Consider the following 27,430-nt stretch of genomic DNA (forward strand, 5'->3'; position numbering starts at 1 on the left):
ATGTGATGTACACCAGATAAAATGAAAGAACTGGCAAGCAGAATATTTGAAGTCAAACTAATTATATTTGAATTATTAACAATTAGCTGGGAGTCCTCAAACAATGTATATAGATAACCAATATCTGAGATATTAAATACAATCATACAGCTTTTAGCAATGTTGTACAGGTTTCACACAGATAGTAATGACTAACGTTGCTTTAGGTAAGTGCTTTGAAGGCAACTCCATTTAAAAATGAAGAGAGCAATATAGTCCTGCACCCCATGTCAGCGTGGCGGTCATGTTTACAAACATATCTGATGTCAGGGCGCTGGCTCCCAAGTGTTGCAAATAAACAGCATTCCATACTCTAGAGGGTGTCTGTCTCATAATCCCTGAGGCTGTGGCTGGTTGATAACGATGATAATAGGATACAAAGAATTGGGTTATGGATTGGCCCTGTACTTCAGCGACTTTGTAGAATATATTTTAATCGCAGTGATCATCAGAGCAATCACGGAGAATGGAAAGCAAAACGATTCCTTTGTCTGTTCAGTTATGTTCACGAGCCCTGAGTAAAAATTCTTTAAAAGATCTCAAGGAAATTTCAGTCACAGTATTCTAATTCTTTCCTTTATTTATCCAGAACCTATGCATTAATCTTATTCCTCTTTTACTGCTTCATACCTTTCTCACAATCTCATCATTCCAAACCATGGATACCTCATTCTTTTTTTCTCCTGCTATTCCATATTTAATGTCTTCTGGGTTTTTATTTTTACTCCATAAGTGCAGCAAATGCATTGCTTATGTGCATCAAACCTTCCTCTTCCATCTCTCTGGAAATAATCTTTAGTCATTTCAGGGGCTTCTCTTTTCCACTAAGAAGAAACACAGTTACTCAAAAACCTATCATTCCTACCACATTCTGTCACACCCTGCATAAAGCAGGAGTTTCCTCCTCCTGCTGTTTCAGTGAGGGCCCTTAAATGATAAGATTTGTATAGCTAAATGGACACTTTCCATAGTTCTTCCTTTCGCTAATACGAAGTAATAGCTTTGTTACTGTTTTCTGATCACAGGAGTCAGTATAAGATAACAGAAATAATTTTTATACTATTGTACATAAAAGTAAATAGAGTGATCAGGCTGTAAAGTGACTGCTACATCACTGAAAATTCAGATTTCCATCTCCCTTCGGCATGCAAGTTCCATTTGGGTTAACAATGGCTATCGGCATACTGCAAGACGGGGGCGGGGGGGAGCCACTTCATTCACTTTGCATGGCTTGGCTTTTGTCAGGAAGACAACACTACAGACACCCACGTAAGTGATAGAACAACACCAACACGTGTTTTGTGGTATAACACAAATTCACACATTTTTCTAAAGCTGAGTTATCTCTTGTTCAGTAATGATAGAATGGTGTGTTTGCTAATGGATTCTTTACACCGATTGCTTTAAGTCCAGCAAAGGGACATCGTCACCTCCTCCTCCTTCTTTTCCTTCCTGCTTAAGAACAACTTCTGGGATTGTCACTCCTTTTTCAGTTGACTGGGAAGCACTTTTTGTTGCACTATTCTTATCTTTCTTTACCTTAGTGATCACTTCTGTATAAGAGATTTCTTCAGTGAAGGGCTCTGCTGCTGCGAGCTCTGAGGCGATGTGCACACCAGCTTCCTGGATCCCCTCCTGACCTTCAGCTCCTGTTCGTTCTTTATTTTTTTTATGGATCTTGAATGTCTCCACCGTTGGGGCAGCTTGTGAAATGGTTTTCTTGATCCTTATCCCAGATTGTTTCAGTCTCTCTCCTGACTGCCTGATCCTCTCTCTCCTCTCAGGGGTCACTATTCTAGTTCGAAGCCTGTTTACCTTCTTGCCAAAATTTTGTCTCGTCTTTTGGATATTTTCCCTTGAAAATGCCTTTTTGATATCATCTATGCGCCTCATGCCTGATTTCTTGAACTGGGTTGCTTTGCTTTCTTCGATGTAATATTCTTCATCAGAAGACAGATCATCAGGTGGGAAGAAATCATCCTCTAAAGTTTCACCTGCTGTCTTCTCTTTGATAACGGAGAGAGATGAAGGACACTCGGTTTCCTCCTGTGAATGAAAGCACAGAGTCATCTTCCAGCCAAGTGTATTTTAAAATGATGGTGACTCAAGGTTGGCTTGTAGTTAATTAATGCTAACTGAAATACAACATTGTAACAAAGTACATCGCATGTGTGTGCCGTCGTGTGTGCTCTATACAGAATATAAACGGCAGAAGAAACCTTTGGCAAGTTCTGTAAAGACATTATGCCTGATTAAAGACTTCTTTTCAGCGTGGTTCTGCCTGAAACTAATGAATGCCATGGTCCTATGCATACTGGCCTCTAATGGTTTTCAGAGCAGATTTGTCTAGTTCTTTGATTTGTTGGGTTGTTTTTTTCTTTTGTTTGTTTGTTTTGGTTTAGGTTTTTTTGAGCTTATCTGCTTCTCTGAGTGGTTCTAGATCCATTATTAGTCAGCATTAGAAGTAGACATCCTGTACACAAAAGAGACTTTTGTGCTTATGTCAGCTGTACACTCTCCAAATGAGTGCCTCAATGATACCAGTAGCTCCAGTCCATTACTGTTACCAAGACTATTGCACATTTTTGACTAATTGGAACTTAGCAACATTTCTGTTGCTGCTCAGAAGGGAATGAACCTCAACATATTAATTTACACGTGCTGGCTCCACAAGGGGACAAAGTCAGCAAAGGCATGAGATGTTACTCAGTAAACCCAGTTCCATGCAATTCACTGAGGTGAACTTCACTTGTTCCATCTGGAAATATATGAATGACCCTGAGCAAGCACCTCTATCTCCTGTGGTGAGTTTGGTGGCTTGTATAAGCATGCAGTATTACATATTTATATGATACATATGATATGTATTAGCAGCATCCTTGGAAATGGTGACTAGCCTAGATAACTTTAGCACTAGGAGCTTATGCAGCCTTTCCAAAGAAAGGCTGCTAGAAGCTCAAAGACACAGATTTCCATAGTAAACAAATATGTCACCAAGAATCACCTAGTGGTTAAGGACATGCAAAAAAAAAGGAATAAAGCTTGTGGTAATGGAAAGATTTATCTGAACAGGTTGAATTTCCTAAGGGGGTTGATCTTCTGATCTGAAGACTGCTGTCTGCATGAATATTACAAATTTGTGGCTCAGTGTCAGCGAGTCACTTCTATCTAGAAGTACCAGTGTATGCAAAGTAGAAAACTTGCAACTTGTAGGAGGTGTATGAGATGGACAATGCCAGCCCCTGCTTCCCTACTAGACGTGCACGTGCACATGCTCTTCTCCCAGGAGGAGCAGACCTTTGGGGTTCAGACAGCTATATAAAACTTCTCCGAGCTGTTTCCCATTAGTACTAACTACTTCAGCTGATTTTTGAGGCATGACTGTGTCAGCTCTACCCTTAGTATTACTATCTTAATACAGACAATAGGAGAGATATTAGAAGTTGTGAACCCATGAAGAATGCTTTGGTCACGCTTACTGAATATTTTGCTGTGAACTGATTTCAAGCCAGAAAGATGCCTGTCATTTTTCACAGTGACTCATTAGTAGCAAGTCATGTTTAATGTTATTTTACAGAGTGCTAGCAATACATAAAATAAAATGCATTAAGCTATTCGGCAGATAAAGTCCACTTAAGAGACTGTCATCATGCCTTGGCTTCATTAAAAACCCTCTAGTAAAACAGTTGTTAATGCTTAGAAAAAATAGGGACAAATTGTGTTGCACTGAGTACAGAAGAATGTTATTCAACTCATCTGTCAAAATCAGCAGGAACAAAACTACAATGCTTTGCTAATAATCATCTTCATTAACATGTGCAAATTAACATTAATTATATAAAGACTTCTATATATAAACATAATCCCTTCTTTTCTGAAAATGAACTAAAACACAGCTGGATAATAATTTCTCAAAGTTTGTAAATTACAGCCCACTCCTTCAGCTGAAATGATAATGAAAATGTTTCCAGAATGACTATTCTGAAATTTCAGTACATATAGAAATGAATACAATATAGTGAATAGAGTATGCTGTTCACATGAAGATTACTTTTTAAAAAGAGAGAAGGCAGAGAGACTATTTACTCTGCAATATTTAAGCTATATTCCTCTGTAAGAACATTTTTTTCTGTTTTTTTTTTTTTTTTGTCAAATGTTTGCCAGATTTTTATTGTAGGTAGCTTTATAGTCTATTAGCTGAAGGAGAGAGTGCTTTAACTTTCATACATGTGTTAGAATTAAGACTTGCTAATGCAAGATGGCCTTGTAGACGAGACACAGAAACTAGAACTGCAGCTCCTGAGGAACATTTTTCATTCTGCTACAGACTGAGAATGATCTTTGCCAAATCTTGGATTTTCTCCTCTTCCTTAGTTTCTGCACACATCTTGCAAAGTCAAATGTAGCAAAGCTAAAAATTAGTGTGAGTTTCTATCTCCCCTCAAGAATTCTTGATAGAAGATGTTACCAAAGTGGAAAGTGTTAGTGAAACTGGCTAGCATGTTAAAGAGGTTTCATAATAAAAATGCAGTGACTTTAGGCTCAGTAGGAGAGCTTTCTCATCTGCTTCCTTTCTCTCTTCTGCCTCTCCCCATTTCTTCTTATCACAGGATATCAGTGGAGTAGAAAGAAGAGAGGAGCTTGTCCTTCCTAAAGCAGGAATGATAAGTTTTAGCATCAGGTGGGAAATAGATGGAGTCAAAGCATATAGCTACCAGCTCATTTACAGACTCACTAAAAGCAAAGACCAGCTACTGGTCTCAGTGGCACAGGACAAAGCCCCGAACTGGGTGACAGCTTCCTTCTTGGCTTGAAAGCAGGTGGGACTGGAAATAGCAGGACTGGGCAGCCTGGTGTTAGGGGAGGGTGAGAAGGAGCTGAGCAATTCAAGATGCTACTTGCAAGTTTTAGTTAAAAATCTACTTAGGCATTTCTCTAGGAAGAACTTGTATCTGCCACCACCACTTCATGGGAGGTAAGGGAGGATCTTTAAGCTAAATTTGTAAGTGCTCAAATAAAACGAGGACAGGAGATTATCTCACAGCAGAAGATGACACCAGTAATGCATCTTTAACCTGATTTCTTGAGGAAAGAGGAGTGCAGTCATATGGTCTATTGGTTAATACAAAGGACATGTACTCTCCTTGCCTGGCCTACTGGCAAAAAAACAGATATTCATGTGCCAGAACCAGAAGCAAAGAAGCAAATCAGTGGAAGCTGGTCATTCCGCTTCCCTTTCATCACTCCTCTATAGATAGAGCACCTGGAGAGGGTGCGTACTACAGAGGGTGCTCACACTGGTCCAGGTATGCTTGGTGGCTATTATCTCCTGACAAGTCCACCGCACAACACAATGGAAATAGACCTGAACCTTTCAAAACAAAAGTGGTTTTCTCCTTCTTCAAGAAAAAAAGTCAGGAAATCAGCCGTGTAAGTGGTTGATTTGGAAGTTGTCTCGGTTTTGTACAAAAAGTGTGGCATATATGCTCAAATTATGCATCTCCCACCTTCTCATCCTTACACAGCCTCTCCACTAACATATAAATATTTGGGCATTTTCCACCAATTTGAGAATGGAGCTGAGCTCAGGCATGAAGGAATAAGCTCTCTGCTGAGGAGCCAGCTGTGTTGTGAGTCTTTCCACCTGCCCTCCCAGCTGACTGGGGAGTCTGTCCTGAGCAAACACGCCATGTCTCAGGTACCTTGCTTGTAGATCTGGACCCGGCGGTTTTGGTGGGTGGCAGGGGTGCTGGGAAGAGGGGGTTTGTGTTGTGAATGGGTGTAGGAGGGGAGAAGGGAGGAAGAATTACATGGAGTGTTTTTGGAACTGGAAATATTTTGGAAAAATGCATGTGTGTGGCAGGAAACGAGGTCTGGAAGGAGAAAGGCTTCAGGTTCTGTGGTGGCAGAGGAGGAACCAAAGGCATTGTTTGAATGATAAGGGAAAACCCTGGAGACCTTTATAGTTCAGCCAGGCAGGGAAAGACATACAGAGGCCACAAATCTGTGAAGTTAGTTAGATTCACTGCCTAAGAAACAACTTTAACAAACAAAACTTAAAGGTAACAGAACAATTGTACAATTCAGGAGTGGCTGGTGATGCCCCTGGCACAGCAAATTTGCTAAGAAAACATTTTAAACCTGAACTTCACCTTTTCCTAGGTTTTCAGCATTTAACTTCTCAAATGTGCCTAGCCAAAGAAGTCTGAGTTTTTAAGGGCCTGGCTGAATACAAAATAAATGTGACTAAACCTCAGCTTTGGTGAAGAAGGCCAGCACGGCATTGATTTGGATGGATGGCTCCAGGGGCAATGAATACGGAAACCCAGATATTTCTAAGACTGGGTTCCTGAGAAAGTGACTTCATCATTGCCATTTTCCCCTTCTGCTCCCATTTTAATTTAATTCACAATTAGAAAATTTCCGAAGCGACAGTCTGTGTCCTTCACATACTCCTTTCGCTCTGTAAAATTTTCAATGGCCGCCAAAATTCTGGCTGCTCTGCACCCGTGTGTGAGAGCACTGGCCAGTTTGCAGGCAATGCCAGTGTCTCCTAATCTCAGGGAAGGGATTACAGCAGTAGCATTTTTCTCCCATAGAAAATAACAAGGCATTTATGAAGAAGGCTAACACACCTGCTCCTTAAACGACACAAAGCGCAAGGTTCTGGCTCTTTTTAACCTCACAGACACCTTAAAAAGAGTAGGTAAATAATCTTAAATGAGGCAATGCCCCTAATCAGCCTTATGAAACTTGAGGTGGAGACACTCAGGCAATTGAAAACTGTGTGGGGGGGGAAAGAGACTGTCTCAAAATGTGCCTACTTGATAACCCTGCCTGCACAGTCAGGCTCTTCTCACCTCTGGTAGGGAAAGGAGGGAAATGGCAGAGCAAATTATTTAGCAATGTCTCAGCTGTTTTGCTGCAGAGGTGTCCTGGCAAAGATCAGGTTGGTTCTAATAGGAGCTTTTGCTCTTATTGCTGAACTAAGGAGCAACAAAGCCAAGGGGGCTGCTGGAAGAGGAACGTCATGCCTTCAGCAAGGCCAGCGAGGCTGGACAAAGGAAAAAGTGTTATTAAAAAAGGCCCCTCACAAACTTGTTAGCTAAATCTCCACTCCTTATCTTTGTAAGGACAGATGGGATTAATAACTAATAGCAATAGCAGTATTATTTTCATTAAGCAAAGGTGTATTGCTAGTTTAGAGTCCAGTGGATTCTCTAAATGAAGCAGTGATGTAGTGTCATTATACAACAATACTTAGGCTTTAAGTACATTAACACTTATGATGATTTCAGTAATAATTTTATTATAATGACATTTAAAAATAAAAAATAATGGGATATGAGGGCATTCTAACGGATGTGGCCAGTTCAAGAGCTCTACCCCCTGTGTCCTTTCATGGTTTTGGTACATGTATTCTGGGTTTGTATTTCAAAACCCAGACTGGGCTTCTAGATTTGGCAAGGAGAAAAAAAGGTAATACATTGTCTTATGTGTAAATAGATGCTAGAAATGCTATAAACCAGTTCTGCATTCTCTTTTCAAATAGCTCCAAAGTGTAACTCTGACAAGCTTTAGTAAAGACAATGTTATCTGCTCTCAACTATTATCTAATTTCAGTTAAAAATTTAGCTGAACAAAACTTGTTAAGAGACAGAAAACAGTAGCAGAGAAAATCAGATTATTTGTATAAAATTATGTATATATAAAAGGTATATAAAAATATATATTGTGTGCATAAATATGTAAAATGGAGACTCAGAATGCTCCAAAAGAAACTGCTTACAGCATAAGTAGGGAGGAGAGACAGATGAAACTCCATAACTTGGAGTCATTGTGTTGCGCAGGGAAAAGGCCACAGCAAGTGATCTTTGAGCCTTGGGATGTGTGGCAGGGAAGGTGCAGGTGATGATTAACATATGCACAGATGGGACTGGTGATCACCTGACCATTCTGAAGCAGAGCACGAAGCTGCAAAATGGTCGAAAGCTACCCAGCACACGGTGCTGCTGCCGTGTCTATGACAACTGGTGATGCAAATAACTGGCAGCATATGGGCAGGAAACTGCATCGCCACAATGTTTAAAAAAAATCCTAGAAATTTGCATGTTAAATGAATGATTTGCTATTCAAACTGACAGCTGAGGTAAATCACTAAAACATCTCCTTGAAATTGCTCTCTAAATCAATATGAAACCACTGATGAATAACCAATTACAAATCATTCAGTACTTTTACTCATATTCTAACAGTTAAGAGTGAAGCTTTATAAATCTCAAGCGATCTCTTCATTTTTTTTCTACAAATATGCCATTTCAAAATATCTGCCATCAGGCCAAAAAGCTGCTCAAATGAGAGAGAAATAAGATTATTTTAAAAGGGTACCTAAGGGATTTTATCGAGTAAAGTTGATAGAAAGTAAACACTTAAGTACATAAGACTTTATAGCCAAGTTCTGTTCCTTGTATTTAGAATTATTTTTACATAATGAAAAAGCAGCCTGGCCAGAACAGCCAACCCCCCTCATTTCTCTTTTGTGAAGCCTAATACACATGCCTTTTCTGTAAATTCTGACAGAAATTAATTAATTTAACCAGGAGCATACAATGACTATAAAGAAACCTAGCTCATTCTCTCATTATCTGACTGCAGCAAGCTACAGACAACGAGCAAACAGTACCCAGTTACACCACATCACTTGGAGAAGCCTTTGGATCCAGGCCACCACAAGCTACATAAAAAGGACTGCTGTAGCTCCAGGGGAAAATTAAATCTTCACACTTACTTTGCTTTGCTATTGTTTTATGGAAATAGCCTGTGGAATAGCTCTGCAGGTCAGTCCACAGATCTGCAATCGAGCTGGTGAAATTTCTCACTTCTAAATTATCTGTAGATACCAGCCCTTTGTCAGAGGAGGAAAATGAGCAATCACAAGATGTGATAAGACAAAAATACATGTTTGGTAATGTTTTGATTCATTCATTTGCCACAAGGTGACTGCTCTTGCAAGCTAGCTGGAACAGGGAAGTGTTCTCAAGAACAAGTGAAACCCAGCCAGCCATCAGGAGCTGCTGAACTCATCTGCCCAAGCAACCACATCTCCATATGAAGTTGCTTCTGGATGCCTTTTCAACTAGATGGAGAGAACAGGTACTTATAAAGTACAAACTGTATTCAGAAGTAGATATCTACAAGAAGTCAGGTGAATCAGGCTCCATGCATTTCTCTCTGCTCGCTTGAAGGGAATCTGCAGGCCACGTGTACAAACGTCTGTGTTACTGATGTCTAATGCTTGGCAAGATGAATCCCATTCCAAACTCTGAACTTGCTGTTAGTGACTTCACGCATTTCCCACATCTGTCCCTGCGCTGTTTTGATCAACTTTATTCTTGTACTAAAACAATAATTGCAAGGCTCAGCTGTCTTCAGTAGTGCTGAGAATATAAATCCCAACTGCATGTCCCCAGCCAAGTCCATTGCTGAATGTGGGCCTCAGGCATGGAAGGGTATGGCTGAAGATAGGTGCGTGCCCACGGCAGCCCTGCTGACACACCGCTCCAGGCAGCCCCTAGGGCCGTGGGGGAGGGGCATGGCACCTGAGGCTCATGGTGTAGCTACTCTCTTCTGCCGGCCTGCGGGCCAGCCACCAGCAAAGCCCTGAGCAGCGGCAGCCAGTGCGAAGGTAAATTCCACCACTCCATGTCAGTAAGTGGAGAAAAATCAATGGCAGCCCTGAGAAGCTGCCAGCCTGTACCCTGTGGGGATCGTCACAAAGGAACAGCTCTGGGGATTCCAGTTACACCGGATCAAACGGAGTAGAGTCAAGTTTATAATCTGCTACAAACACAGTCCTGAGAAATACGCAGCCTGTTTCATTGTAGGAAGACCAAAATGGCCCAACAAGCTACTTTTTTTTTTTTTTTTTAATTTTCCCTTTCCCCTCTTCCCTGTGAATGTGTCACTAGAAATACAGATTTTCTTCAGTGGGTTGAAAGGTGTTGATTTTTTTCCTAGAAGTCACAGGCAATTTGTGACCTTCTTGGCTGCCCCCAGTACCGCAGCGCCGGCTGTGCCACCCCGCCATAGCCGGCTGCACAGCGCGGGGTCGCCCGGCGCCTTCACCTAAACTTGACACTGCAAACAAAGGGCTCTTGCTACGCTCTCTGATACAGGTCTTGAGTTTCTTTCTTTTATTCTCTGTAATCTCAGCGAAGGCAATTACCTGTCCCAGCTGTAAAAATATTTGTAAAGTTTGTGCCACAAGACTCTCACAAAAGGCCTGTGTCGTTGGGCTGCTGGGGCCCATGGCTCTGCTGTCACAGGTAGTCAACCTACGCCATCTTTTTTTTTTTCATTCAGTCTTTGGGCTCCACTTTAATAGCAATTGAAGTTTTCTTATCTCCCCGTGGGTTCTAGCAGAAGGCTTTGACCAGACCCTTATGTCTCCAGGACTAAGAATGCCTAGTTTCTGACCTAAGAAGACTTGTGGACAGTTCACACCCATTTCATATTTTTGCTGATTTTCTTTACTGGACTCCTCATCCATGCCCCAATGTGCATATAAACGACAGCCACAAGCTCTCTTAGACTCTTTGTCTCACTGAATTGAACCAAGCTAGGAAGACCTCCTCGTCTCCCCTCATTTACCAGGGCTTCCCATTCCTCTGATGGGCCTGGTAGCTGTTTTCCAAACCTGTTCAGTTTTAACACAACTTACTGCAACAGGGGTGATCAGAGCTGTATGTAGTAGTCCAGACAGACTCTGAAGTGTTTTGGGCAAGGGCACATTGATAGTGGGGAATTTTACCAGTGAGCTTCACTGTAAATGTTGCAACTAATGTATCCCTGACATTGCCAAGCTGTGCTACTAGTAGAATGCTGCATTGTATAGTTTAGCTGCTAAGTAGGTAATAACCGGTCCAAAACCAAGACATGAGCCAAGAGTGCTGAAACAAGGCCAGAAGAAGAGACGGTCATGAAAAAGATAAGAAGGATAAGAAAAGGAAGATGATGAAGCAGAGGAAGAAAGGATGAAGGTGCCCCAAAGAACCACCAGAGGACCCCGGACCCATTAGGCCACACATGCGTAGTAAGAGTATGATAAGTAGTTCTTGGAACTGTAATGATAATTAGTTCTTGGAACTAATAGTTTCTCAGAAATGTCATTAAAATGTATAGATTTGCTATATAAAGATAAACAGTGAATAAAGTTGGTATGCATGTTGGGCGGAACTTACCCTCTGTGCATCCGGTGCCAAAAATAAAGAGTGCCTGCCTTCTAAAACTCCAGGCAATATTAGAGAGCTTTGTCTCTGATTTTTCAGTATCACTGGGCGTCTCTATAATTTCTGGAAATATCTTGCCTGAAGCCTTTCATACCCACATTTTTAAGAGCCACAACATCAAATAGGCTCTCAGCCATCTTGTGAGCAATCAATACACCATTTTCTGTCCTTTCCAAACCACAGGGCCTCAGAAAACAAACTACCAACAAGGGCTTCTGCTAAAAGTACAGGAATTTACACTATATACACTTAGCATTATTACACCTCTAAAGATAATTTGCTTTCTTGTCAATATTTCTTTCTCTGGACTGACAGCTCCTCATTTTGAGCATATTTTATTAGCATCCACACCTTTTCTGTGCCAAGATCTTTAATAAAGGTATTACACAGTTGACAAAGACGGTCTTAGAAGCAAGCACTTTTAGAAACTCATTCAGAAATCTCACTTCCCATTTCAACACAATCCACTGTCATCTGTTGTTTTTCCAGATTACCTGTTATGAGGTAAAATATCAGGTACATATATATGAGAAAGGATAAGAGCTCTCATGTTTCCGCAAAACAGAAAAAAATATCAAATACGAATTACCTAGCACAATCTGCTCTTGGTGAGCTATGTAACTCCATGGTACTAATAATTCTGTTCTGCAGAACCCCTTCTGAGCCTGCCATTATTATGCCCAAATGGTGTCAGATGAATGGCAATAGCTCAGACAATTTCCTTTGTCTTTTTCTAAACAGAAGTGTTACATTTGCTGCCTCATGCCATGCTTACTATCACAGGTTTTTCTCAGAATAGCTGCAATTAAAACTCCATGCTGATGGATGGTGGGTTGGTGGCCCTGGTCTTTCAGTGTCCTCATCTCCTAAGGTTGTGACACCATGACTTTAACTCCCACTTTGGATGGAAATGCTTCCACTTCGTATTTACAGGTTATTGTCCCCATCTCAATCTCACCATTTTTACTGTCCAAGTCATTATGCTGCAGAAGGACAGTGGCTAGGAAAACCACTTATATTTTAAATTATTTATGCATAATATGAGCAGCATACACAAGGCTACTTCTGCTAGTCTCTCCCCATATGTGCGGTGGAGCAATTGCAGGGCAAACAAATTGGTTGTAACATCACTGTGTATGCCAGCCAAGCCATAACCTTACTTGGTTTCTTACATGTCCTCTGTGACTGTCCACTAATTTTAAATGTCAGACAGCTGTGAGTGAAACAAATGCATGCATCCCTTCATAGGAAGTTGTTACACATTTATGATGCTGTCCTGGTTTTGGCCGGGATAGAGCTAATTTTCTTCCTAGTAGCTGGTACAGTGCTGTGTTTTGGATTTAGTATGAGAACAACGTTGATAACGCACCGATGTTTTAGTTGCTGCTAAGTAGTGTTTACCTTTAGTTAAGGACTTTTCAGTTTCCCGTGCTCTGCCAGTGAGGAGGTGTACAAGAAGCCAGAAGAGAACAGAGCCAGGACAGCTGACCCCAGCTGGAAAAAGGGATGTTCCATACCACAGACCATCATACTCAGTAGATAAACTGGGGGGCAGTGGGCTGGGGGCAACTGATCACTGCTTGGGGACTGGCTGGGCATCCGTCAGTGGGTGGTGTGCAATTGTATTGTGCATCACTTGGATTTTTTTCCTTTTTGGATTTTATTCCTCTCTCTCCCTCTCTTCATTACAATTAATATTGTTATTGTTGTTATTTTATTTTTACTTTATTTCAACTATTAAACTGTTCTTATCTCAACCCACAGGTTTTACCCTTTTCCAGTTCTCCTCCACAACCCACTGGTGAGTGGGGGGACTAAGCAAGTGGCTGCATGGTACTTAGCTGGGGTTAAACTATGACAGGTGCTTCATAAAGTAATAGAAATATTAATATAATATTAGTATATTATATATATAGTAATAGAAATAGTAATAGAAAAGAGCCCAGTAACTGTAACATGGACTTTCTGGTGCCTGTGTGCTCCCATTCTGCAAAACATGCAGAAATGTAAAAGAAACAAGTTATTTCAGGATTAAAAAAAAAAAAAAAAGAAGAAAAAGAAAAATCCCCTTTAATTTCTGAATAGTTTAGTCAGAATGAGTTAATGAGTTACATTGCTAGATACTGTTTGGTTGCAGGGAAACGGTAGCTCTCACAGCTGGTTATTCAGACTAACCTGCACAGAAGTGAACAGTGACCTGTACGACCTGTAATGTCCTTTGCTTTCCCCACTAAAGCCTCAGAGCACATAGTGCTCCAGGGTCAAAGACCTCACTAGAAAGTCTGAGGTAACCTCGCGTTTTTAATCATGCAATCAGCCTGGGGAGGAGGGATGCTTGCTACCAAATTTCTCCTCAACTGCATGGTCTTTAAAAAATGAATGCTCTCAATTTCCCTAATCATTATGCTCAAGGATGATCACTTTGTCTCTTTTTAATGCAAGGATATTGCCAACTCTTTTCATCATTGCTGACATCTCTTCCAGCCAAGGATCCTTTCAACCTGCCTGCTCCTTCTATCAATGATAAGATCAAGGCTATCCACTTGAAAGAAAATCTTTAGGATTTAATTGGTGTTTCCCTTTTCCTCCTATGTCGATATTCTGGCAAAAGTTAAAAGTAAAACCCATGTGTGCCTACCCACATAGGCATTCAACATCGGCCATACACAGGTCATTGGCTCCATCACAATGTCCCAAATGCTTAATCAGAAAAAAATCTCAGTACAGATGAGCTGTCACTCACAACAACCAAGTAAACAACTTGGTTATACCCATTTGTAAAATATAGTGGAGGGAGTATGCTGATTCTGTAGCTATTAACAGGCTCCCACTCACTGTAGCCAAGCTTCAGTCATTCAGGTCTAGGCATTCCAGCAGTATGCCTACAGTGATGTAAATCAACAGTGTAAAAATCACTGCACTTGTGTGAAGAGACTCACAAATGTACCTGTTCCTTAAAGCTTCAGTGCAATCTTGACTATTTTGTGTGTTCCAGATTTTATGGAGCAATGCAGTTATCCTCCCCAAGTGTTAAATGTCAGATCCTAGAGAGATCAGCGTATCTGCTCCTCCTCCATGCAAGAGGGAAAATGTTCTTCAATCTACCTTACAAAAGGGATGGAAATCAGAGAGGGAGTCATTCACGTTTGCACTGGCAGTTCTCAGCTACTGCAGGAAGGGGAAGCTAGAAAGAGAGCAACCAAAAATGGTATTGCCCTTGCTGAAAAGTACCCCCTAAGACTTAAACCTACAGAATGGGGTGCAGGTCATTCTTGTCCAGCAAAACCAGCAGAGGTTTCAGAAACTCCTACTGAAGGTGAGTCTTAGAGAAAGTACACATCATGAGAGCCACCTTTTGTGTATATATCTGAAAATATCAGCACCTGTTTTTTATAGCTGTGTATAAATCCATTTTCACCATATTTTACTACATTTTAAAATAAGCAACAACTCATGTCTTGCTAGGAGAAAAATTTACATTATGTAGTGAATACTGTTTTAAGAACAATTATTTTCAAAGCATTGATCCTGCTGCAATCATTATGGTAAAGGCCCATCAATGAAATGGCATTAGGCCATTAACCAGGGAAGTCAGAGATATTTATTACCTTTAGCTGGGAAATGATTTGCGGGGAAAAAGTGAAAGTGCCTGTTTTCTGTTCCGTAACGATGGTACAGCTTGCAATAATTTTAATAGGTCAAATTGTGTCTGCTTTCTCCTGAGCATCCATAGTAAGTCATTCTGTCAGAAAATCTGGGAGGCACAAATTGGTACTATTGCATGTGGTACTAACATTACACTAAAGAGGTAATGTTTCCTACCTTCAGCTTTTACTCCTTTTTTTTTTTTTTAAAGCTATTTTTTTTCCCAGGAGTAGAAAATGAAGTAGTTAAGAAAGCTAGATTGTGCAGAAGAATTTGTCAGCTGTATAAGGTTGTGAATATATGCAGTGAAACACACAGCTCCATTCATTGCAAGTAATGTTATTTATGTACAAACAGATGTAAGACCAGGGGATAAGGCTGGGTGACGGTAGTGCGTTGTGTTACTCATGAGGGTTGATATTTTCAATGTCTAATGGTGAATATGACTCATTTGAAAGAAGCTTTGGGAACTCCCTAGTATGAAGGAGCAACTATGCTTCTGGCAAATGATTAAGCACTCTTACTTTCTATTCACTTGGGGAGCTGGGAAGTTTCAGCAAATGCAGGAGCAGGCCAATAAACAAATGGGTTTCACAGCACTTGCTAACACTGACAGACCCCATGAACTGCCTGTAGTGTCTATTCATATGGATGCAACACCGTTTCATGAAACTTCTTTCCAAACACAATTATTACTTACATATATATATATATATATATATATATATATATAAGAACAACGAGCATCCTGCAATGAGGTCAATGAAAGAAAATGTATTCTTGCTTGCCCAATATGACTGGAAGAACAGTGATGGGTTAAACCATTTCCAAAGTAGAGCATGCAAAGGACTATGTGCTGTCATGAAGGCTTTGTGGGTCTGAGTTTTAGTTTGTGCATATACTGCTATAGACTGAGACAATGAAAAAATCCCCAATTTATCAGCACTACGAAAGCCTAGGCAATGCTGCAAGTTAAACAAACCACATGTTTTGAAATTAGCATTAGAAGAAAGTCTGTGTTCCAGGGAGCCTGAAAAAACTTTTGTTATTTGAACTTCTACCTAATATGGTGAAAAAAATAACAGGGATGAATCTCAGGCATGGTTTGTATGACAAGACTTGCAGGGCCTGCCTCATATTACCTTTTGGAAAGGCAACAAATAGTCCTTGCTGATCTGCAGTTAATCTTACATGACTGGCTCAGAAACCTACCAGCACTAATAATAGACTGTGTGTGCTGCCGTCAGGAGGTTCATGCTGAAAAGCACTGAGGAGCACAACTCAATGTTAAAGAAAGCATAAAATACCTCTAATGTTGGACAGACTGTGTCCTTTGGTTCATTAACCAATGCCTACCAGCAGCCACCAAGGAGGTGACACAAGGACAGTGCTACAAGAAATTAGGTTTGAGGTTACCTGATAGATTACAACCCGGAATTTGTTTTTTCTCAGCATCTCCTCTTGTTTCGCTTCCACCTTCCTCACGCTGGCGCTCTGCCTCTCCACTCGTGCCCGCACCTCCTTCACGGTGGAGCTGACTTTGCGGGTTTTCTCCAGCAACTTGTTCACTGTGTAGCCTGTATTGCCATGAGCCTGGGCGAGCTTTAAAATGTCAATCTGTATAGTCTTGATGGTGTTTTCCATTTCCCTGTGCCTCTCCTCTATCCTTTTCTGGCTTGCCTGCACACTGTCCACAATGTTGGCCACTTTGTCCAGGACTGTCACAATCGTGTAAGCTGCATCTTGCTCTTCTTCCTCCTCAGTGACACTGGAGAGACGATTTTGGTGGGTTTTGTCAGCCTCCAAGGTGATTTCACGGCGATCCATTTTGCCTGCCTTCGGCCAGGTTGGTGGGAGGCGAAGTTTCAGTGATCCTGCCAGAATGATTCTGGCGCTGCTGCAGGGACCGAGGGCGACAGCTGGCTCCGGCAATGCTCAAAGTAGGGTGTGAAACACCACTCCTGGAGCTTAGTCAAATACTTCTGACTATAAAATATCCACACATGTTTGTTTGGATACTTTCAGCAACATGAAACCCCTAAAATTAGGAAGCAATATCTGGAAAGGAACATACGTTTAAAGGGTCACGCTTCTGTACTGATGAAGTTATTAGTGTTAATCCAAGAAAGTTAAGTAACTTACTAATTAGGCAGGAAAGCAAACTTGCATATTTTTAATGTTCTACTTTCATTTTTGTGTTACTGGAGTGCTTTCCTCCAAGGGAATTCAAAGAGCGGTCAGGAAAATTAACACGGTTGTTTTTTCCAGCAAAACAACTTCAGATCTTCAGCTTGCTGCATTTACCACATGGGCTAACAAATAAACACACTAAACCAGAGGCAATATAGTGAAAACGTTGTATTGTGACATGCTTTTCCAGTTCAAAATGTTGAAAGCATTTTTTTTTTTATTGAACAAATTATTAAATCCTACATGCAAAATTCTGAAATTCTAAACTACATGTTAAAACAGCTGAACACATCCTATTCACACTTTATCTTGGGATCTTTCAAACGACAACTAACAGTCTATTAATATAACTATGACCAGCAGACTAATTTGGATGGACTTCTTTAGCTCTTGAAAATACTCTATACAAGAGCACTAGTAATTCATTCACTTTTATTTTTTTTATTTTAATCACAAACACTATACAATCCATATTGTAGGTGTTAAAACATGTATTTTCTTTAAAAAAGTTTAAGAAGTATTAAAACAGATTTAACAGTGATAAAGTAGGCTTTATTCCAATCATTTTTTGTGTTCAATTATTCAACACCAATTTTTACAATACCTAAATCTACTAAGACCTACTTCTTTTGGACCTGTGCCATCTGCTCTACCAGGTAACTTCCCAAATTATGAAATTTATAATTTTCCTTTTTAAAAATAAATTGTTGGAATTATTTATGAAGATGGCAGTGCTTAGACCCAGCCCACACGTTTTATAAATATGTTACAACTACACACAGCACACAGCTTCACAGTTCATGCGATAGGCAGTGTCTAAAAAATCAGTTACTAACTTCCAAAAACATTTAAATATCTACGGTATTTAAACACAGTGTTTTCTAGTTTCTCATAAGAAAAGTAAGCTGTAAACATTTTTACCTTTAGTTCATGCCTTGTTTGCTAGGTAATGTGGATTTTTTGTTGTATTTTTGTTTGTTTATGTTTTTTTTTTTAAATCTACAACCATTGGTGGAATAAATCTGTGTTCCCAAAAATATTACATTCCATGGATAAAGCACAAGTCTATTATATAACCATGTGATACAGATACAGAAAATGAACTACTGTATTCAAAAACAGAAAGTAAAGGTACTAAAACAGTTCAGAGCTGTTAGAGCTGATGCTTTCAGAATACAGACCAACATTGTTACACTAAAAATGTTCAAAAATAAGGCCTCTGAAATAAATATTTCCATTCTTTAAAAAAAGATATAATAAAAATGTACATCACATGGTCAATGTAGGTATAAAAATCACTAAGTTAAACCATTCTGGATGATGTATCTGAAGTAAAATGGCCTAGGTTTTGCTTCTGCCGACGTCCTCTATTGTTTTTGGGGCATTTTCTGTTTAAAAAAGAGAAAGAAAAAGGGCTAATTTTATATATGCCACATAAAATTAAGCCTAGCAATAACACATTGACTTAACTTTCTGTACTTAACAATAGCAAGGAGTCTATAAGCTGTGCTGACTAGGGGGAGGTTCTGCTGTCTGGTACTGGACTGTCATCTGGGGATGTCCATGGGACCCCAGATCTCTCAGAAGGGAGTTCTGCTTGAACTTGAGACCAAAACCAGCAAGGTGCTATATCCTTCGGCCTTGATCCAGCAAAACACATACCACGGTGAATAATTGCATTGACTTGACTTTATACATATTTCATACTTAAAATCCTATGGATTACCATCCACTGGATCAGTCAGCTTTTTGAAGTGCTGGACCTGCAGGTGCCATGCTCCTTGTGGCAGCCCCTGAGACAGAGCCCACCCAGGACTCTCTGTGGGGTAACTCAGGTGATCCCTTTCTTGGGGATATGGACACAGAACTAAGAAAGGATTCACAAAAGCCAGAAATTCTGAATGGGACAGAACTTAGCCCATCAGACAGCAGGCAATCCACGATGGAGCAGTCCTGCTGGGATGTGGCGAGACAGACCGTCCCTGAGAGACTGTGAGCTGGGGAACAGTCACAGGGAGGCTGAAAGAGGAGGGCTGCTGAACCACGGCCTTCCACACCACTCCTTTGGCCAGCAGATTGTTGATTAAAAAAGGAATGACATCAATTGCATGAGCCAGGTAAGCTTTTATATGTGCAGGAGGCATTAAATATGTGTATTTATACCTGCTATGTTGAACCTTACAAGGGAGATAGGAAGGAGGTCTGTATTGTTTGCTCATAGGGGCATCACTCTACATCGCTGAGTTTGGGAAGCCATGCACTAACGCAGCAGCAGAAAATTTTATGTAACTGGAGCTGAAAAAGTCAAGGACCAGTGGAGGAGGAAAAGGTGAAGTGTGGCTTGGATGCCCAAATGTAGGACTTAAATGTTTCATGTACCTATAATGTAATTAAGTCATCCTTACTCTATCCCAGACCCCTCAGTCCTCACTGGGTTCAAGTCCTTGATGAGCAAACTGAATCCCTTGTCATCAAAAAGAATCCATGGCTCTCATCTCAGTTTTCATACAGGGTGAGACTCTGACACAAGTCAGAAACTTGAACTCTGTGCTCATGCATCTTTACAATTCATAAAATAGGTTCCCATGGAGAGTGCCTAATAATAGGGCTGGTTGCACATTGATTTTCATAAAACATCTATGGTGGGAGGGATACTTCTTTCTCTGTGTAACACCACTTGCAGTGGTGCTGAAGAGAATAGCGTCTTGTCAACCTCTCTGGTTTCACTGGGTAAGAGAGGGGAATCATAGCTTCCATAGGTTATCAGCAATGCTTGAATACCTCTAGTGAAAGTCTAACACAGTAGCTGACCTTCGGGATATATTCCAAGGCTGACCTGTTCTGCTGGGTATTTGGTCTGGGGATTCAGAGTGGTTATGGTTGGTTTGTGAATTAAAGAAATGTATGTTTTCCGACAAAAAGAAAATCGTGGTAGGATGTTACATAATCCTCCCACTTCAGTCATTAGGTATTTTTTATGTGAGTATTTTAAGATACATGTTAGAGCGCATAACATTTTGGAGGTCAGATATTTAAATACAAAAAAAAAGTATCCATACAATGTGTAATTTTTCACTGTTTTTGTCTTTACCTACCTTGTTATGCACATGACAATTGCAACTATAATGGCAATCTGTACAGCTCCAATTATTGCTGCAATAAGGACATGCGTAAGTTTTTGTCTACTTGGGACAACATAAAGAATACTAAAGTCTGTCTTTTCACAGTGCTGCCCAGTATATCCTGATTCACACCTGAAAAAGAAAAGAAATATTTCATGGAATCTGTAATTTGACAACCGCCCACTCATTTTGCAGATGAAAGGAGCCCAAGGTGACTCCAGCTGAGAAAGGGCTGGTGAGAAGGCAAAGGTGTGGTAGCACTTGGGTTGGGGAATGGTTTGGATTTCTGTGACAAGAGAAGAGACAGAGCAGATATTCTCTGCTGTCTTGGATGAGGTTACTAATGGCCATCTGAAAACACACCAGTGTGGTAAAGGCCCTGACTTGGCAAAAGAATTTTGTGGGTCGTTATTAAATCAGGGCGATATTTAGGAAGAATAAAGCAACTAGGTGAAACAGGTAGACACACAGAAGCATGCTCATGAAACAAAGTGAGCATGCTCTTTCAGCTGCAATGTCAATATGGGGAAGAAGTGTCAAAGAGGAAGAGAAACCTTGACAAATGGGGGAAAAGGAAGAATTCCTTTTCAAACTGCAGCCTACAGAAGTGAAATCTTGCTTAACCTATTGGACAAGACCAGCATCAAACCCCCTCCTGCCTTGTCACCAAACTAAAACTTGTCAGAGGTCAAGTTAGAAAACCCAACAGCCCGCAACTGTTCAAGTGAGAGTTCATGGAAGAATCCATACAAATTGGCCAGGGATGGGGGAGAAATGGCTGGAGACAGAAGAGAAATGGCTGCTTTAAATGGTACCTTCCCTGAGTAAAGCAGCAATTGGCTTAATGAGAACCTCAGCAGAGGCTGCTCCTGATCAGCGACGTGTTCAGGGAACGTGAGATGTGCCAGTGGTGAAGGTGGCAGTGGAAACACACCCTGGAGCAATTCATGTTGCATGGCGAGAGACCCTGAAGCACAACAAGGAAAGGCAAGTGCCACTCAAGACACCGAGCTAAAGTCTACAGACTCAAAGGCCACCACTTGCATCCCTGAGCAAGTTCCTTGTACAGCTATCCTTTAAAACCAACTGATGTGAATACATCATTAAGGGCAAATGAATCAAACAATTGGCCTCCAGCTCTGTAGTAGAAAGCTGGAGAAGAAATACTCACATGCAGACAAACAATCCTTTTGTAAATTGGATCAGATAAGCCCGAATGCAACACAAAATCGGTCTCATCCATCCAAAAGCTTCGTGCTAGGGTAGGGATTAATTCTGTTTGGAGGAACGAAATAATTACTCCACAGACCTTCCCACAACTGCTAATGCAAATCCTAATCTGCCTTTGCATGCAGAGATTACTGCTGGGGTTTACATGTTCATAATCTTGTGACTCTACTTTCTCCAGCCACGAGCTGCTATGTAAGGAGTTTTGGTTCAGGCATGAGACAAGTTCCAGTAAGAGTGCAGTCATTAAAGAAAAGCCCCCATGTACTGTAAGTAAGTTTGGTAGTGGCTAGGAAGGGAATCAAAAGAAACATGTATTAACGTACAAGAAGGAAGAGGATGGGGCACACGTTGGTAATAATGCCAAAAGAAACAGTAAGGAAGAGGACTCCTTGCTAGCGGACTGAATTCTTATTGTTACTTTGCTTTTGTTCTCATTAAAGAAGGTAAAAGACAAAGTGTGCTCAGTGTGTAAATTGCTTTAAAGCAGAGGAGGCAAAACAAAGCAGAGGAGGCACAAGCAATTCAAAGATGTTTTCTCAGAAACACTGAAGCAACAGGAAATTAGTGAGAAATATTGAATAGAGATTCAGGAGTATTGAATTCCTGCAAAGAAGAATTGTTTGTGTTAAGAACTATATTGGTGGTGGGATGAAGTACTAGGCACTAGCTTAAGCGACCGTAAACTAGTAGAAAAGATTTTAAAGCATTCTGCTACATTAATATATAGTGAGACAATATAGCGTTAATATAATAGCAAGATAAATAGAGGTCAGTATGGATTTATCAAAATATGTTGATCAGTCAGTTAATGGAGTTAGTTTAAAGAAGTTGCAAGCCCTTTGCAAAGGATTGAAGTGTGCCTCCTTGATGCAGCCTGCCATAAGGACAAGGCAAAACTGCACTGCACAAGGAGGGCAACAGGGGATAGACCAGATCCCAGCTGTGCAAAGGCTGCTAAACTAAGTATTACACATTTGATTATGACAAAACCTTCCTCCCACCTGCCTGCTGTCAGTCCTGGAGGATTGCTGTACAATGAGCAAGGAGATTCGTTGCCCCCAGTGAGAGCAAAAGTCAGAATTTTCTCTGTGCAGGTATTTCCTGCAGATTTGTAGGTCTTCTGATACCTCACATATATCACTACCAGGAAAGGAGAAAGAAATGAAACAATGTATATGCTAGATGTGTGTGAGAATGCAAAGCATTTGAAATTAACAGTTTGCCCCTAGCATTCATAATTATATTTTCCTTGCCAGAGAAAGAGAGATTTTTTTTTCTTTGGTACATGATTACTATGGCAGATTGCTGTCTGATATAAATAATTCATTTCCTTAATAACTCTGCTCCAGTAGGAAACACACATAAAGTATGAGACCATCAGTATTTAAATAGGCAAGAAACCCCCCAAGGAGACCTTATACGTAGGATTAAGAACTGGCAGTCAGAAATTCTTGACCGGAACCATGTGAAGTTTGTTGTGCTAGGTCCAGTGCTGTGCTACTGCTCAGGCTGTTTAAATAAATAATTGAAAGTAGCAATAGTAAATGTATACAATAGAATTTAAAGGGACAGTACACTAATTACAATCATCAAAACATTGCCTATCAGTAATTATTAGAGTAATAATAAATATTTTAATGATGGAATAATAATAGAATCATAAATGAATAAATGTATATATGATTAGTGCCTTCCAGAAAAAATTCCAAGAAATTAAAAAAATCCATCAGAAATAGTGTTAAACACAGCTCTAGATCAAAAGAATACTGTAATCAAACAGTGCTGCCTAATGCCTGTCAAAATGATGGTGGGAATGCATCCAGTTTGTCAAGAGAAGCAAAGCAATGTTGAGCTCTCTTGGTTCTGGCCAAATAAAAGAGAAAAACAAGTAAGTCCTACTCAAAACGTGAAAATAAACAAGAAAGGGTCTCAGGTGGGAAGAGGAATAGTATAAGCTTTCAAATGCTTTAGTTGACAACCATACTGGCTCTGACTTTAGGGATTCCTGCACTCTGATCAGTCTGGAAACCCTTAAATCTTGGCTGTGCAAAACCCCCTAAATATCCTCGATCAATAAAGATCAAGGGAGAAAATGCAATAGTATCTAATGGATTTACAGCTGAAGTTTCCAAAGGAAAGGAAAGCAAAGAGTTATAGTATCTTCAGCCACATTAATCTGAAAGTACAAACTTGCAAGTTAAAAGTTCAGGAGTGAAACCTCCTAATAAGTAGGGACTACATGTTATTAAGAAGAAGTGGTCCTTTTCTATAAACGACTCTTTTGATTAATTTTATTTTTTGAGAAAAAAAAAAAGATGCAGAATTTATTTGGTGAAATGTAAAGACAAAAATATCTAGGAGCTAAGGAAATAAATTGGACCATTCATATATCCTGGGGAACACTGAATGGCTTAGTATTGAGCATACTGAACTGCTGGATTATACTGTAGACAAAAGGTGTGGTTTAAAGAATATTTTGCAATTTTATACTCTCTAGATGAAGCCTATTATTATGAAAAAGGTCAATAAATGTTAAAATTAAGATATTTATTATTTTTTTATTATTATTAAGAACAGACTGAGAGGTCAATGGGAAAAGCAGAGTCATACAGAGAAGCCATGCAAGGCAAAGGCATTTTTTTGGGTTGTTTTTTTTTGTTTTGTTTTGTTTTTTTGTTTTTTTTTTTTTCTCCAGCTAGGATTCAGCAGCTGAAAATAAGACGACAATACTGAGGCAGCACTCAGAGGGATTCAGCTTCTGAACTACCTGGCTGATGGAGCCTCTCCTTTGAGCTCTGTCTCCCACACAACCGGAGCAGCTGGGTGCTGCCCACAGCATAGGGATACAGCTCCTGTGCCACTGCTTAGATAATTGCAAACTGGTACATGCTGTAATTATGTCTAGAGAGCATTTTTACTAAGCCTTACAGCAATTTCAAGCACATTTTGGAGGCATGCAGACTTACCGGCAGGAAGCCTTCTGAGTGGAATAAATGAATTCACATTTTCCATGTATACAGTAGCCATTGAAGCTTTCTGAACAAGGTATGTGGTTTCCAATGTAAATGTCTTCTCTTTGATCACTGGCGTCTTGAAAAGAAATGTACATATGCAATTATAAATGACTATATAATATTAATAAAAAAACCTCAACCAATAATAGCATATCCTTAAAAACTTGTAGTGAATGAAGGAATACAGAATAATAAAGCAAAGGCTTAAGAGTGAAGTTTCAGAGGCACCTACAGAGATTTGCCAGAATGTATTGCACTGAAAAATGATCCTCAGAGACATCAAATTTGCTTCTTATGTCAGGTTTCTCAAAGGGAGAAGAGTATTCATGACAGAAACCAGCCAATGCAGGAAGATCAGCAGAGGCTTTGTCAATGGTATTGGGGCAAACAGCAAATACATAGGTACAAAGAACTCTCTCCCATGTCTAAACAGAAGAAAAAACCCTGAAGGTTAGAAGCTGAACTACATTTTGTGATTACTGGGTAGAAAACAAGTCAATAAAGCCCAGATCTGACTGGTATCACCGGTCGTTATAACTGAAATCAAACACACTACAATAGTGGTCTTCCTCAGAGAAACACTTTCACAGAGGGGGAACTTCAAAATCTTGAAATAAGCTTAAATACTCACTCCTTTGGGAAATGTACTGGTTTTGGCTGGGGTGGAGTTAACTTTCTTCACAGCAGCCTGTATGGTGCTGTGTTTTCGATTTCTAGCTGAAACAGTGCTAATAACACAACAGTGGTTTAGCTGTTGCTGAAGGGTGCTTGCACAGCATCAAGGCTTTCTCTGCTTCTCACTCTGTTTCTCCCCTCAGCAAGCAGGCTGGGGATGGGCAAGAGCTTGGGAGGAGACACAGCCAGGACAGCTGACCCCAACTGACCTGAAGGGTATCCCCTACTGTATGACATCATGCTCAGCGACAAAAGACAGCATTTTGGTCTTTCCAAGGTGGCAGGTGGCAGTTGCTCAGAGACTGGCTTGGTACTGGGCTGCTGGTGGGATGCAGTGATGGCTTTTGCATCGCTTGTTCCGCGCCCCCCGCCCGCCGCCTTCACTTCTGAACTGCCTTTAGCTTGACCAACCAATGAGTTTTTCTTGTGTTTGCTTTTCTGATTCTCTCCTCTGTCCTCCTGGGGGGAAGGTGGAGGTGAGCAAAAGGCTGGTCGACACTTAGTTGCTGGCTGGATCAGCCTAGTATAGGAAGGCAGTCCCTTCTGCCCCAACATCTTCCCTGCTTCTGTCATGTTACTAAAACTATGCAAAGATGTATACATTTTCAACTATTCTTTCCCCCCCAAAATTCTGTAAAAATGTCCTAAACACAGAAGTTGATATTTCATAATGAACTTCTTTAAAGAGCAGGAATCTAAAGCTATGAGCGTAATTGTGGAATTAAGTTCATTTCCATGGCAATAGACTATAGCGTCAGAAATACAAGATTATAATCAACTGCAGGTGCAAAGCAAAAAGGGACTGCGAAGAAGAAATCTCTTATACAGTTGCGGATATTTCAATAACACCAGCAAGAAAGAGAATGTATTTATATAAGGAAAAAAAAAGGCATGCTGTTTTAGGTTTTCCCTGAACATTTCCTGGAACGTTTTCTAATTGTTCCAGGAGGAAAAAAATATCTAGCTATTAGAGGTTTTAGATATAAGCAAGCCTGTTGGTTCAGGCTATGCTTCAAAGATACAGAAGACATGTGTCCACTACTAACCTGAATGAACAGACTGTGTCACGGCACATCCAAGCGGAGAAAAGTGGGGTTGTGTCATCCCAAAACTGTTGCCGCCTTCCTACCCCAAGCTGCTAATTACTGTCACATCTAGTCCTAATCAAAGGCTAGCAATAAGCTACATACAATTATATTAGGCTGTTCAGATAGCTGCACCATGTCTGGTTTTTAATGTATGTACTCATTAATTTATTGTGAGTCCCATGAAAGATGGCCAGGTAACCATGGCCACCCAAGTCAGAGGCAAAACTTGTATTAAGCAAAGAGATGTTGTTAAATGCAGGAGGTGATTCCAAGTGTAAACCAAACATTTACCCACCTATTAATGGGAATCCATTTTTAAACTTGGAGGCCTGCTAGACTGCTTCAGAGATCCAAAGTGAAGCTCTGATTTAACTGGTATAGGAACCTTGAAAGTGTGACTGGATATAAGAGTTCAGATACTTCACCAGAAGGAAGGGGCATGCACGAAAACTGAAACCCTGATGCTCATCTTGGTACAACAAAACCAGCAAGCCAGCTGAATCTGGGAAGAGAGACCTTTCTGATGTAACTTTAGGCAGCCTTTTGCCCTGCAGGAGAAGCAGACTGTCACGGCTGTGGCTCCAGAGAGTAGAAGGTATTATATGTTCAGAGAACAGGTTTAACAAGAATAACTCACAGGAATTTAAAGCAAAAGCAAACAGATGGAAGTGTGGACCATTCTCTTGTACTGGAATAAAAAATAATTCAAAGTAGTTCAATTTAGGCTCCCACTATAAGACCTGACTACTACCTAAAAAAATTTCAAAACAATTCCTTTGCACAAGGCTCCCTCCGTGCACATCATTTGCTGAACTTCAGACTGCACAAGCTATATACTTTAATAATAATAATTATATACAATGTTTTTTCCACTAACTAGATTTCAAGGGCAATTTATATGCAATGAATAAAAAGCTGCAACTTCTTCTAAATAGGAAGAAAAAGTGGTGTTTCATTACATCGCATAATAAGATGTATATTCTATTTGGAGCCTTTTATGCCTTCATAATATAAGTGAAAATTGACATTAAATCATTCCAACTGGTATATTATATGGAGTGAAAATAAGAAAATTTGTAAAAAAAGAAAAATATATAGAGCTTTTCAGCACTGTGTGGCTTTTCAATAAGAACACAAGG

General features: G+C 40.2%; 2 protein-coding genes across 2 annotated transcripts in view; both read right to left on the bottom strand.

Moving 5' to 3' along the window:
• Positions 1 to 43: 43 nt before the first annotated feature.
• On the bottom strand, positions 44 to 16,903 carry CAVIN4 (caveolae associated protein 4). The gene is made up of 2 exons (XM_080378622.1): positions 16,389 to 16,903; positions 44 to 2,085 (listed from the first exon to the last, which is right to left on the bottom strand). Exons 1-2 carry the CDS (start codon positions 16,797 to 16,799, stop codon positions 1,429 to 1,431), a joined length of 1,068 nt encoding a protein of 355 aa, XP_080234748.1. The 5' UTR covers positions 16,800 to 16,903; the 3' UTR covers positions 44 to 1,428.
• A 1,531-nt stretch (positions 16,904 to 18,434) lies between these two features.
• The window catches only part of TMEFF1 (transmembrane protein with EGF like and two follistatin like domains 1), a 129,630-nt gene continuing 120,634 nt past the window's right edge, over positions 18,435 to 27,430 (bottom strand). Inside the window, exons 8-10 of the mRNA XM_080378619.1 lie at positions 24,481 to 24,604; positions 20,258 to 20,416; positions 18,435 to 18,550 (exon numbers count right to left, since the gene is read on the bottom strand). Of these exons, the coding sequence (XP_080234745.1) occupies positions 18,466 to 18,550; positions 20,258 to 20,416; positions 24,481 to 24,604 (368 nt within the window). The 3' untranslated portion in view covers positions 18,435 to 18,465. The remainder of the gene's footprint in view (positions 18,551 to 20,257; positions 20,417 to 24,480; positions 24,605 to 27,430) is intronic.

Source organism: Falco punctatus (genome assembly GCF_963210335.1).
Source record: "Falco punctatus genome assembly, chromosome: 3".
Taxonomy (NCBI): domain Eukaryota; kingdom Metazoa; phylum Chordata; class Aves; order Falconiformes; family Falconidae; genus Falco; species Falco punctatus.